Source organism: Myripristis murdjan, chromosome 5 (genome assembly GCF_902150065.1).
Source record: "Myripristis murdjan chromosome 5, fMyrMur1.1, whole genome shotgun sequence".
Taxonomy (NCBI): domain Eukaryota; kingdom Metazoa; phylum Chordata; class Actinopteri; order Holocentriformes; family Holocentridae; genus Myripristis; species Myripristis murdjan.
Genome location: NC_043984.1, coordinates 18,174,658 through 18,186,703, shown reverse-complemented (window position 1 = coordinate 18,186,703; position 12,046 = coordinate 18,174,658). Strand labels below are relative to the sequence as shown.

General features: G+C 39.8%; 2 protein-coding genes across 4 annotated transcripts; both read left to right on the top strand.

Annotated features, from left to right (window-relative positions):
- The first annotated feature begins 184 nt into the window (after nt 1-184).
- LOC115359255 (transmembrane protein 82-like) lies at nt 185-2,287 on the top strand. Its single transcript, XM_030051623.1, has 6 exons — nt 185-266; nt 458-530; nt 685-877; nt 1,044-1,461; nt 1,604-1,788; nt 1,937-2,287. The coding sequence occupies exons 1-6, from the start codon at nt 185-187 to the stop codon at nt 2,027-2,029; spliced, it is 1,044 nt and encodes a 347-aa protein (XP_029907483.1). The 3' UTR covers nt 2,030-2,287.
- Nucleotides 2,288-3,515: 1,228 nt separating this feature from the next.
- On the top strand, nt 3,516-8,908 carry fblim1 (filamin binding LIM protein 1). 3 transcript variants are annotated; one of them, XM_030050721.1, is made up of 9 exons: nt 3,516-3,927; nt 4,146-4,375; nt 4,802-5,157; nt 5,245-5,390; nt 6,723-6,816; nt 6,926-7,095; nt 7,245-7,423; nt 7,601-7,721; nt 8,514-8,908. In XM_030050721.1, exons 3-9 carry the CDS (start codon nt 4,806-4,808, stop codon nt 8,622-8,624), a joined length of 1,173 nt encoding a protein of 390 aa, XP_029906581.1. In that variant the 5' UTR covers nt 3,516-3,927; nt 4,146-4,375; nt 4,802-4,805; the 3' UTR covers nt 8,625-8,908. The 3 variants fall into 3 exon arrangements, with proteins under 3 accessions (XP_029906581.1, XP_029906582.1, XP_029906583.1); XM_030050723.1 differs by having other exon boundaries at nt 3,517-3,927; nt 5,248-5,390; XM_030050722.1 differs by having other exon boundaries at nt 3,516-4,375.
- The last annotated feature ends 3,138 nt before the right edge of the window (nt 8,909-12,046 follow it).

Sequence of the window (12,046 nt, the reverse complement as noted above, 5' to 3'; positions counted from 1 at the left end):
AAGACAACATGAAATCTCTCTCACAAGTTTGGCTCTGACAATTCAACAGAAACTTGCATGCCTTGCCAAAGTAGAATACATCACTGTAATTTCTGATTAAGAATCAAGGTGAAATAGCATGACTGACAGATCATAACACATTGTGTGTGTGTCCGTGTTTAGATACTGCAAGGAAAACATTAAAATGTTTCTTCCCCTCTCTTGGATTCTGGGAACTTCTGAATTGGAGCCTTTTGAGTCAAGTTTAATTGATCGCTTTTTTCAAGGTGAGTCAGCAACATGCTTTGTATTTGTTTTAGCAAGAAAATCAAACTTTTTATAGGTTGATTTTAAATTCTGAGTACTGTCATAGTATTAAATAGCCTTCTTATAATATAGAACAGATTGTGTGCTCAAGCTGTCTGCAGTGCAGTGGATTAGTTTCTTGCCACATCTCTCTGGTGTTTGTGCTCTGTAGGTCTGGTGGGTGCATGTGGAATCTCAGTGCTGTGGAATCTGATGCGAATTCATCTATTCATTCAAACATGCAGGTGAGGATATTGTGGACATTTTGAGAGAAAGAAATTTGAAAGATATTTAAGTGCACACATCAGATCAATCTCTTGCTGTGTACCTGAGTGTGTGTGTGTGTGTGTGTGTGTGTGCGCGCGCAGTAAAACTTTTTTACCCGCTCTCCCCACACAGTGATTCTGAAGCTGAAAATGAAAGGAGTAAGAGGTCATCTTCAGCAAGCAGACTACTCATAGGGAATTGGAAAACAGTGTTGCACTTCTGGTGGCTGACTGTTCTGCTGTCTCTGGTGGGGTCGCGGGTTTCCTCACTGATAGTGCTGGAGTTTTCCCTCAGGGTTGTGTCTGCCTGGCTCACTGCAGGACTGGTGAGTTCATCTGATGCATGAACAGTGCAGCTGACAAGCATGAAGCTTGTTTCACATCTGTATCAAACTATGCTTGTGGCATTTTGTTCTTGACATTATTGTGCTGATCTTTGCAGTATAGAATGAACAAATTTTCTCCCAACCTCTTCGCTCTGTCTTTACCTAGGACTCCCCCGGAAGAGGCCCCCAGCTGCTCTTGATCCAGTGCCAGTTTTCCCTTGGTTGTGCTCTCTCCTGCAGTGTTGCCTTCCTCCAGCAGGGTGCTCCACACAGTTCCCTTAACTTGTTTCTTGCAGCAGGGCTCGCCTGGGTGCTGGCAAGCGTCTGCCATCAGCTCTGGTGCCATGTGGCCAGGCTCTACCCGCTGCATAGCACAGAGCGCTACTGTGGGAAGTGTATTACCCTGCTGACCTCGGGACACAACATACTGGTTACACTGCAAAGGCTGGTTGTTTTGGCCTTTGCACTAGCAGCTGCGGCTTCCACCGCTACTGTGTATGACCACTTCCTGTCCCAAAAGGATGCTCTCAAATTTTGGACTCCTCTGACTCTCTGCTACACTATGCTGGTGGTCTATATTCAAGGTGATGGTGAGGGCTACAATTTGGGAGGGGAAAAGGGTTTCCACAGGAAGAATTTGTGGAGAGATAAATCTCCTTGCAAAACCTCAAAACCTCCTGGCATTGCCATTCATTTTTTTTTTTTTTTTTTCATTTTGCTGCACAGAGGAGCAACTTCGCCAGACTGGTGCAGAGGCCCTGTTGCATTCTGTGGTCCTGCGTCTCGGGGCCTTGCTGGTGCTCATGCTGACGGTGGGTCACTGGTCTGATGTCCTCCAAGTCCTCGTCACTTTCCAGGGAGAAGTAGCCTGCCTGCTGCAATCCAAGGACATTCTGCAGGCCATATCAAAGGTTGGTGGGAATTTGATAATGTCTCTTCTTCTTTTCTTATGTAGTTTTTGTTTATATTACTGTTTCTGTTCTGTTTCTGTGATTCATCGATGATGTTGAGAAATGTCATAATGAGAGGTGATGTGTAAATGTCTTTCTCCATCTTTAGGAAGAAGAAGACAGTAGCCTGACAGAGTATGACTCAAGTTCCAGTCCCACAACAAGGGGGAGCACATCCACATCATCATCAGGTGGTAGCTGATGGTGTGCCAGTGGTCTACCTCAAATATTAATAACCATGTCTAATGCCAAAGAAGCTCTGATATGCAGTGTTACCACTAACAAAACAAATATTGTTACTATTCATGGCATGGCCATTCATACCATATACTGTTATTTATTCATTACTGTTGGCTTGAACAGAAAGAAAGAATGAAGTCTATATCAATTTACACAAGAAAGCAGCTGCTCATTCCTTAATTTTCCTCCAATTATTAATGGTATCAGCAAGCATGATTTAATCGAGTTATTTTTATTGTGGTGTTCCATTTCATTGTTACTCTTACTTTGTGTAACACAAAGTAAATACATTGTCACTGTCCAGTAAAAAACTTTCTCAGTGTTGGTGAATTACATGTTTTGGTTTTTGGGGGGGATTTGCCTGCTCATTTATGGTTTAGGAACTCTCTATAACCTTTGGGGGTATGAAATCTATCCAAAACTAACAAGATGGACTTAAAAATGCACAGTTGTTGAGCTAGAATAAAGTTTTTCTGAAGTAACATAGCCTAATTTAACCAAGCCAGGGGATTTAAATATTCAGTGGAATATGAATGAGCAGAAAGTTAATAGTCTATACAGAGATTGAGGTGAGGTGTTGTCAGTAAAGTCAGGATGAAAATCTATGAAATAACTTTTGACATGGTACCCGCAGGAAGGTTTGTGAATTTCGTATTTTTCATTGCTTTTCCTTCTCAGCCAATTTATGTTCCTTTTCATTTTCCTTAATCTTTGCAATATAACTTCATTGTTGTGCTATCCACTCATTCATCAAATAGCTAAAATCATGCATCCCTGTTAAAATGATGCCTGTCAGTATCACTCTGTGCAAATAGTCATGAACATGAGAAGTTATGCTGTTAGCCCCGCCACTTGAGTTTCAGGGGTTTGATGAAGACTCTGGCTGTAAGGGGAGGAGCACAGAGCTCTGGGGATTGTGTCATCACTAGGCATGCTCCCTCCTGCAGCTGTGACATCACTGCAGCATTCCATTCCTCGGAGCCTGGAACAACAGAGACCCCCATCTGTCTCCCTCGCTCTATATCCCCTTCTCCAGTTAACCCCTCTCTCACACATTCCTGTCTCACTTTCCTTTCATGTTGACCTACATCCCTCTTGATCTTTTATTGCAAATAAAAGTTTTATTTAACACTTTTCTGCTCTCTTCTTCAACATTCTGTCCCTTCCCCCCTTTAAATTTAGCAGTAGGCTGTACAAGGTTCGGCTCCAGAAAATACCAAAATATTTGCTGATCAGCAGAGCTGATATTGCCAGACGCTTTTGTGGAGACCAGCAAACACAACAAAGCTGCTTGCTCATAGCTTTCTCAGACATCACTCACTGTTCCCCCTCTCCCTCATGTACCAACATCTCATCTTGCACAATGCCCTGATTCATTGTACTGTAATGCTTTTGCTCATTCACGGTTACTTTTAGTAGAAAGGTCGATGAAGAGTTGGAGAGACTGATTGGATGTTAAGAAGTTCTCCTCTTTAATAAGCCAGGGTGAGGAATGCTCTATCTGCATGTCAGCAAGTCAATGTCTGTGACTGTGATAGTAAGTCAAGGCTAAAGACTAAGTGATATAATGTAGTGGGGGAAGGGAAGAAGGAAAGAGGGAGAAGAAAAAAGAAGGCAGACTCATTGAGGGAGGTAGGGAAAATAAAGCTGACAGAACAATGAGGGAGAGCTGTGAGGGAGAGAGAGGAAGAGAGACAGAGAGAGAGAGGGGAGAGAGAGAGAGAGCAAGATAGAGAAAGAGAGGACAGTTTGGGATAGAGAGTTAGTGGAAAAGGCAGGTACAGTCACATCCTGTTGGCTTGCAAAAGATAAAGAGGTTGAAAGAGGGAGGGGGCTGTGTGTACTCCTGTCTATTTATGGGTGAGCACTTTATGTGATACTGTATATTGCATTTGTAAAGGTTTTTCCTGACTGTTTGACTATGTAATTATATTGCACAATAGTTGCATGACTTTGCATGTGTGTGTCTATGTGTGTGCGTGCACTTATGTCTGGCCAAGTTTTCATAGTCAATATATGTGTCATGTTTTCTACTACATTTTGCCAGAGATTAACTGTTCACCTTTTACGGTTGGAAGGGAGGTATTGTCATTCAGCCAGAGAAAGGAGGAGGGGTCGATGGAAGAGAGAGTCGGGGAGGGAGGTACAGAAGGAAAAGGAGTGGCTTTCTGTAGATAGTCGCCCTTTCTACCGGAGTAAAGTCTTCTCAGTGGCAGCTTGGGAGGGAAAACAGAGAAACAAACTGTAAGTGTTGAGAGACAGAGAACGAAAGATAAAGAGGAAAAGAGCTAACTCCAAACCAACTGAGGTATGTAATGCCACCTAACAGCCAACATGATTCTGAGTGGGTTTCAAGGAAACATATCATTCAGATTTCTGATATATGGCTTTAAAACCATTCATTATGGGTAATGAGAGCTGTGAGTGTGTGTCCTCTTCACTATAGTGAGTGAGTGTGGCCACAAAGTTGATTGAGAGGGTGTGTACACTTTACTTTAAATATTTTCTGGATCATAGGGATTAAATGTCATGTCCAACAACGTGCCTTACTTAAATTGACCTCTAGCCAACTGAAAGAATATTTGATTAAACAATTTAACTGTAAAAAGATAGAGAATCAGGTGTTGACTGTAACATGTATGATGTCTTTTAACTGCACTATAAAGCAGGAAGTGTCCAGAGTCTTGTTAGCACTTTCTCTGCGTTTCTGTAAGACTACATATGGGTGTTACAGAGACATGGCATCAGCAGCTACACCAAAAAGGATGGTGTCCTCTGTTTTCATCACTCTGGCGTCTCCTCACCGAGCCACTGTGACCCAGCAGCAGCACGCCATCCAAACTCACAACGCCCCCTCCATAGACAAGCCGCACGCCGTCATGCGAGTTAACCCAGGTGACAGCATCCATGCACTCAGCCAAAGACACAAGAAAGAGGCTCCTTCACCGGAGTCCTGCGGCAGCACAGACAGCGTAGGTTGGACTCGAGTAGAGGCCGTGGCCAGATCCTCAGATATCAGGCCTGCAGCCGCCCACTCTGGACTGAGCCAGGGAGAGCAGCAAAAGGACAAAGATGTCAGGGGGACTGAAGGTAACTGGGAACAGGTGTTTAATGACAAAACCTGTTTTCATGTGTGACTGCAAACTGACTTAAAATTGTTGCCTTTTCCCTGGCCAGCAGAGCTCCTTCCTCCACCCACCTCACTGCCTTCACCTCAGGGTACAGCACTCCCTGAAGAACCAGCACCTCCTCTCCCTCCTTCTCCCCAGGAGCTTTCCTACCACTCTTCATCCCCGGGCCAGTCACCACTTTACAGCAAACAGGTATGCAGATTTCTCTCCAAAGCTACTAGAACTTGCACCACTTGCTTTTTTGTAATACTGCAGCTTGTTCAGTCTGTAGGAAAACAACTTTCCACAAGTTTCAGAAACGCTGTATCATGTTGGGCAGCGATTGATGGAATCATCTGTAAAACACATTAATGGAGGGGAAAAAAAACATCTGCATTTTAGATATGACTAACTGAAACAAAAACACACTGTGACCTCCACACATTTTGCCCTCAAAAACAGAAAGCTTTCCAAACTTTTGATATCTCTATGAAAAACTTTGGCTTTTTGTTGCCTCTATTATGGCTCCATCTCTCTGTAGGAACAATGAAAACAAACCAATAAAGTGGGTAGAATTGGAGCAGGAGGTTTGGATATATGTAGCCATTCCCTTTCTTGGTCACAGGGGAATTTATGTATTTTGCTGAGAGCACTCACAATGGATGGGGCCCCTTCAAAAGCGTGAACTTTATTCCATCCCTATCCAGAAAAGCAGCACATTTGAAAATCTATGCTGTTGAAAATCTGAATAACTGTGTCACCTATTACAATGACTAGCATCTACCTTTTCAATGTGTTTATTGTTTGCCATTTCATTTAATTTAGTTAAATAAAGGATTTCAACGCAAATTACTTTATATATCTCAAAAATCTTATTAATGTAATACCGTAGGAGGTGCCTCTTTTTTCCCGTCAAGGGTATTACAGGTGGAATGATCATATTAATAAATTTGTGCTGTATAGGAACCATTATCAGAAAAAATTGCTTGCTTCCATAAAAACTGGGTGACTGTGACTGTAAAGGTTTAAAAATCAGTTCTATTACAGATTAAGAGCTTGAAGGGCTTAAGCTTGAGAGTGTTCTTGAAAGGTATACATTTTAGAATATTTATTTATTCAAATATTTACTATAGAAAGTGTGAAAACTGATATTATGCTGTTTCCACCCAGAAAAAGATGGAGCTTGTTCAACTATGAATCTGTTAAATTTTAAGCTTACAGAACAAAGTCATTTTTAGACTATCTCCACAATCCTTGAGGCCGGAGATGAGAGACTATGGACATTTGATCCCATTCCTGACTCTGTCAAATGTCCTCAGTGTTATAAATCATTTAGTTTAGAAATGATAGTTCTGACAAGAACAGGCACACAATAAGCTCAACCTTAATTCCGACCCACATTTTGCCCATTCCCACCCCAGCATCAGACTTGACTAAGCCGAATGTTCAGAGTCAAGTGTTTTGAAATGTGGACTAGTCACTTGCCTTTTCTGACATATTGTTCAATTTTGCATTAACTGCTAATGATTCTGCTGTACATTCCAGCTAGAGACAAGAACACCATCTAGTGGGGTGGATCAAGATGAGCAGTCCCAAGGGATCCATAAAAATGGCCAAGAAATGAGTCAAGAGGGTAGAGGTAACACGATCTCTGTTTACATCTTCACCAGGCAGGCTTTAAACTATGCCTCTCTGCCAACACACAGGTAACAACATACTTTGACATTTGATGTTTGTGTATCACACAGACGTGTGCGGCTTCTGTCGGAAGACTGTGGCTCCCGCTGAAGCTGCAATAGAGGCCTTAAATAGGACTTACCACGACGGCTGCTTCCAGTGTAGATACTGCCACACTCCGCTGGCTGGTAAACAGTACTACAACAAGGCAGGAATCCCACTCTGCGAAGACTGCTATCAGGTAGGGACAACCTCATTACAGCTCCATCAGCAGGATGTAATACAAAACCTTTAAACACATAACTGTTTTCGTTTGTTTATTGTTATTTATTGTTTGTTTATTTTGTTGTTGTTGTTATTGTTTTCAATAACCACCTCTTTCTACCTTAGGCCAGTTTGGAACTATGCTGGGCCTGTGGGGAAGTTATCAAAGATCATGTGATCCGTGCACTGGAGCGAGCATACCACCCTGCTTGCTTCACCTGTGCAACGTGTAAGCAAGAAATTGGAGAGCAAAGGTTTGCTCAGGGAGAGGTTGGAGAAGTTTATTGCCTCCAGGACTACTACAGGTATTAAAGGAAAACCAAAACTTTAGCAGTCGATGTAAGAAAGCACACAGGCCAATGGAAATACAGTTATGATAAAAAATAGCCAAGGGCAAATTGCATTGTACTTATAGAACACCACCCTTTTCACTGTGATCATTGAAGTAATGTTCTGTTTGCCTCTGAATTTGGTCCGTACAGGAAATACGCTCCACAGTGCAACGCCTGCAAACAGCTAATCATTCCAAAGGAAGATGGTACTGATAGTTACACTGTCGAGTGCCTGGGACGCTCCTTCCATGAGGACTGCTACCGATGTGAGGTGAGCTTTCTGTACAGAGGCTCATGATGCATCCAGTGCACAGACACATCTACAAATATGTCCACATGCATACTAGAGCTTCACCCTTTTCCCGGTTTCTTTCGGATCTGGGATTTTGGGCAGTGATTCAGTTTCTGTCACAGTTTAGTTTTAAAGTCTGTTTCTTAGAATAACAATAATAAGAAGAATACGTTTTCCTTGTATTGTGCTTTTCCTGGTACTAAAAGACACTTTACAATCAAAATAAAATCATGGAATAAAACAATAGAATGAAATGAATTAAAACAAGCAGAGAATATTACAACAACAGTGACTCAGCAAGTACAAAGCGGGGGCAGAAAAGACCATGGAGCAGGGGAGTCAGATGTTGAAAGCTGTTTTGAAAAGGTTTTCAGCGATGCCTTGGAGGAGTGTGTTGGACTCTCTAATAGGGAACTCCGGAGGGAGGGGGCAGCAATGGAGAAGGACTCTTTTTTTTACTTTTGTGTTTTCTGTTTTTCCACAATTTTTTAGTTGAATAGTGAATGTGTTTAAAAAACAAACAAACAAACAAAAAAAACTTCAAATGCAAGATTAGTGTTAAAAAAATCCCAGATGTACAGTTTGGTGAACTGAGGACTGCAAAATCAAAGTTTTCTGTTACAGTACAAAATTGTTACAGCCCTAATGTATGCAAGCACACACACACACACACACACACACACACACACACACACACACACACACACACACACACACACACACACACACAAACACACCGATCAGTGAAAAATAATGATATCTCTGCTGCAGATCTGTGCCATCCAGCTCTCTCCTGAGCCAAATGACCACGGCTGCCATCCCCTGGACGGGAGGATGCTTTGCAAATCCTGCCATCTGAGCGTGGTGTCAGGCCAGCTCTAACACTGGCCTCAGAGCCCAGGATGAGACAAAACCAGTGGAAAAGTGGCAAAAGTCCTGGTTCAAGAAGACGGAAGACATTTCATGAGCATATAAAGACAAGGACTTGGGAATACACGTCATAATCTTTTGTTTTCAGTACAACAATAACTAAATATGGTTATTTTTATAATGGGCTATATTGTTCTTTCTAATGAACCTCCTATTCTTCTTTTTATACTTGATCATTTTGCACTCATTAAACACTACAAAATGCACCAAATATATTTATGCAACAAAAATTGCAAATAATCTGGCATGTATTTTTTAAATTTTAGGTCTACTTTTTGTAAATGTCATCCAATATATTTCAGTCAGTATAATCTTTTATATAAAAAATAAACTTTTATAAAAAGATAAAAAACAAACCAAAAATTATATTAAAAAAAATAAACTAATATATTTTATAGAACGTTTGGCACCAGTTTTCTGTAACATTACTTTAAGGCTGCAAATTCAATTGATAATTCTCTCTCTCTCTCTCTCTCTCTCTCTTTTTTTTTTTTTTTGAGATTACATTTACATTTTCAGGTACAACTGTGTTTCTAGTAAGCAAAACATAAATTCTTATAAAGATGCAGTCATTTTTCCAAATAGGAGTGCAACATTTATGCAGGCATTTATCAAACCTAAGACCTTTAGGCTCAAGGCTGCAGAAAAAAATGGGAATTTCAAGTAATTTCTGCTTTATGTGGCACACCATCAAGCTGACTATGGACTTTGCTGCCCTTCTTGGTAATGTAAAGCAAAGCTGACATAAGAAACACCTTTAAGATCACTACTTGAGTTTAACAGCTCACTCTTTGTAGGAGACTGTGGTCTTTGCCAGGGTAAATTTGCATGAATTGATTGTGAAAAATTTGCCCGGCCAAATATATGAGTTGTAGTTTCAGGTTGTTAGTACCAAAATAAAGGTTTGAGATAAGATAAATAAAAATAACATAAGGACAATAATATTCCTACAATGGCACTTAAGAATGAATATGCCTAAATTTGAATACAATGTTTAATATTTAATGTTCTCTTTATGGCTTTATGGCTTTAGGGTTTAATATGGTCCGAAAGATTAAAAGTGGTTTAGGCTGAAATGTGCCTGTGTTTTGAACACATGGAGATATTTCAGCTGACGAGCCTATATTGTCCTCTGACTCACTCAACTATAAACTATTTCTGCACATTAATGTGTCATTCCAGTGTTACATTCTCATTCAGACCATAAAGACATCCCAGCTGAATCAATTTATGTTACTTCAAAATGGCTCCTGTTTGGAATTATAGTTCCAAATATTAAAACTTTGTTCTGGAAAAAATGTTATCTTTATCCCATATGTTTTGCTCTTTTTGGATTTCATGAAAATATTTCAATTTTACATTGATGCCAAGCTCAAAACTCAGTTGATTCTTAAAGTAGGGGTTTGTAGAAAATATTCAGCATTCAAGGGATATGCATCAATGTTTATTATATGTACACACTTTTGGATATAGCCAGGCCCATGAATTTACACACACACACACACGCACACACACACACACACACACACACACATATTACTACCACCACAATCATGTTTGCAACTACACATGGTATGGATGCAAGTAAGAAAATTTGCCCTCTAAATCCACATTCTACTGCTAATCCACATAAATTATCATGCTGATCAACAGGTCATAACCTGCTACCTTGTCAGTGCAGCTGTTCAGACAACGGCCTATAACACCCTGGTATTTTTGCTACATTTTTACTTGGAGTAATATATGTGTTAAACTGTCTTCACATTCAGCATGATGATAAGGTCTATGATCAGGCCTAAAGGCCATGGCATATGGGTCAACACAAGCAGATATTGTGAATCTTATAAGCTTATGCACTGCTTTTTTATGAACTAAGGACAGTCACATGTCCAGTATCTCATATGTTAGACTTGGGATGGTGTCAGACAGGACAATGTGAGATCAATACTGATATGCAACAGGCAGGCAACAGAGTGAGATATTGCCAAAACATATTCACATGTTGTCGAGCAATGCATTGGGACTGTTGCCCACCAGCTGGCCAAAAACCTGCCCTGTGTATCAATGTCATACAAAGCTTTGGGACACTTTACCAATCAGTTTGCTCATAAATAGTATTTAGATATTGGCTGTGGTACAATTGGCATTCAAACAGCTGCATGAAAATGTTCTAACTCTCCTGTTAAAATTTTGCCTTTGTTTTTTATTGAATTTGGGCCCCCAGCAATTTAAACCCCCAGAAAATGATTATTTAGAAAAAAATGTTACCCAAGTTTATGTGTCAGGTACTTCATGCATCTTGTTCAGTACCTAAACAGCCCTTTAAATAAAACATAAACCACCACATCCAACCCATCTCATAGGTCAAAGTTCTTGTAGGAATCATATTTTTCCCTCCCAGGTACCACATTTACTATCACTGGTTTTCTCACTACTGCAGGTATGGTTATGTTTGGTTAGGGCTGAAAAGCAGTGAGTTTGAAGATTATAAATGGCCTGCTATTCCTCAGTGTCCAAAACAGCTAAAACAAATGTGTGTAAAATTTTGATACCTCTTTTATATTTTATACAGCTAAAAAAGCCTGAGGTCATTCTGACCCTAAAGAAACACCTATGCGCACAAAATGTGTACAGGACATTGAAAACATATTATCATTTTAATTTTATGTTTACCAACTCATGCCCATTAAACTAGGAAAACTTGTGAAATGTGAAGCAAAAAATAGGAGGGTTAAATTTATTGTGGTTGATAAATTTATTTCACACTGAGTGGTTGTTGACCAGTTCTTCTAACATTTACAAAAAACTACAGCCAAATACTATATACACTATATAGCGATATGATACTTGGGTATCATAACGCTATCTCGTTACCCAATACAAAAATGGGTTTACACTTATCCAAAAATTTAAATCTCACAACAGTGAAAATTAAGCACTCTTTAACAGCTTAATAATAACAAACAGACGTAGATAATATTTCACAAAGCATTTTACTGATCAGGACAGACTAATCACTGACTGAGGCTGCATTAAAAAAAAAAAAAAAACTTTTTGCTGCAACCTTTGCTTCAACAAAATCTGAAGTGTGTCAACAGTGAAAATGGAGCATTCTTCATAAAATAGAATGTTAGATGTAGACAGTGCAGTTACGTCACAAAGCATTTTATTATTCAGAACAGATCAGGTCACGATCGCAGGCAAACCCTATAACTAAATTTGATAGCGTTCAGATCGTTGCATTTTGAGATAAGACTATCTTGCGTGTTCATGTCTAGATAACAATATATATATATATATATATATATATATATATATATATATATATATATATATATATATATATATATATATATAATTATTATTATTATTAT

What these genes read in the sequence shown, in the direction of transcription:
- fblim1 (XM_030050721.1), top strand. Translation starts at nt 4,806, where the DNA reads ATGGCATCAGCAGCTACACCAAAAAGGATGGTGTCCTCTGTTTTCATC. An exon ending in AATGAGTCAAGAGGGTAGAG is followed by an intron (nt 6,817 to 6,925) that starts GTAACACGATCT and finishes TGTATCACACAG; the next exon opens with ACGTGTGCGGCTTCTGTCGG. An exon ending in TGCCTCCAGGACTACTACAG is followed by an intron (nt 7,424 to 7,600) that starts GTATTAAAGGAA and finishes TGGTCCGTACAG; the next exon opens with GAAATACGCTCCACAGTGCA.
- LOC115359255 (XM_030051623.1), top strand. Translation starts at nt 185, where the DNA reads ATGTTTCTTCCCCTCTCTTGGATTCTGGGAACTTCTGAATTGGAGCCT. An exon ending in CTATTCATTCAAACATGCAG is followed by an intron (nt 531 to 684) that starts GTGAGGATATTG and finishes CTCCCCACACAG; the next exon opens with TGATTCTGAAGCTGAAAATG. An exon ending in GCTGGTGGTCTATATTCAAG is followed by an intron (nt 1,462 to 1,603) that starts GTGATGGTGAGG and finishes TTTGCTGCACAG; the next exon opens with AGGAGCAACTTCGCCAGACT.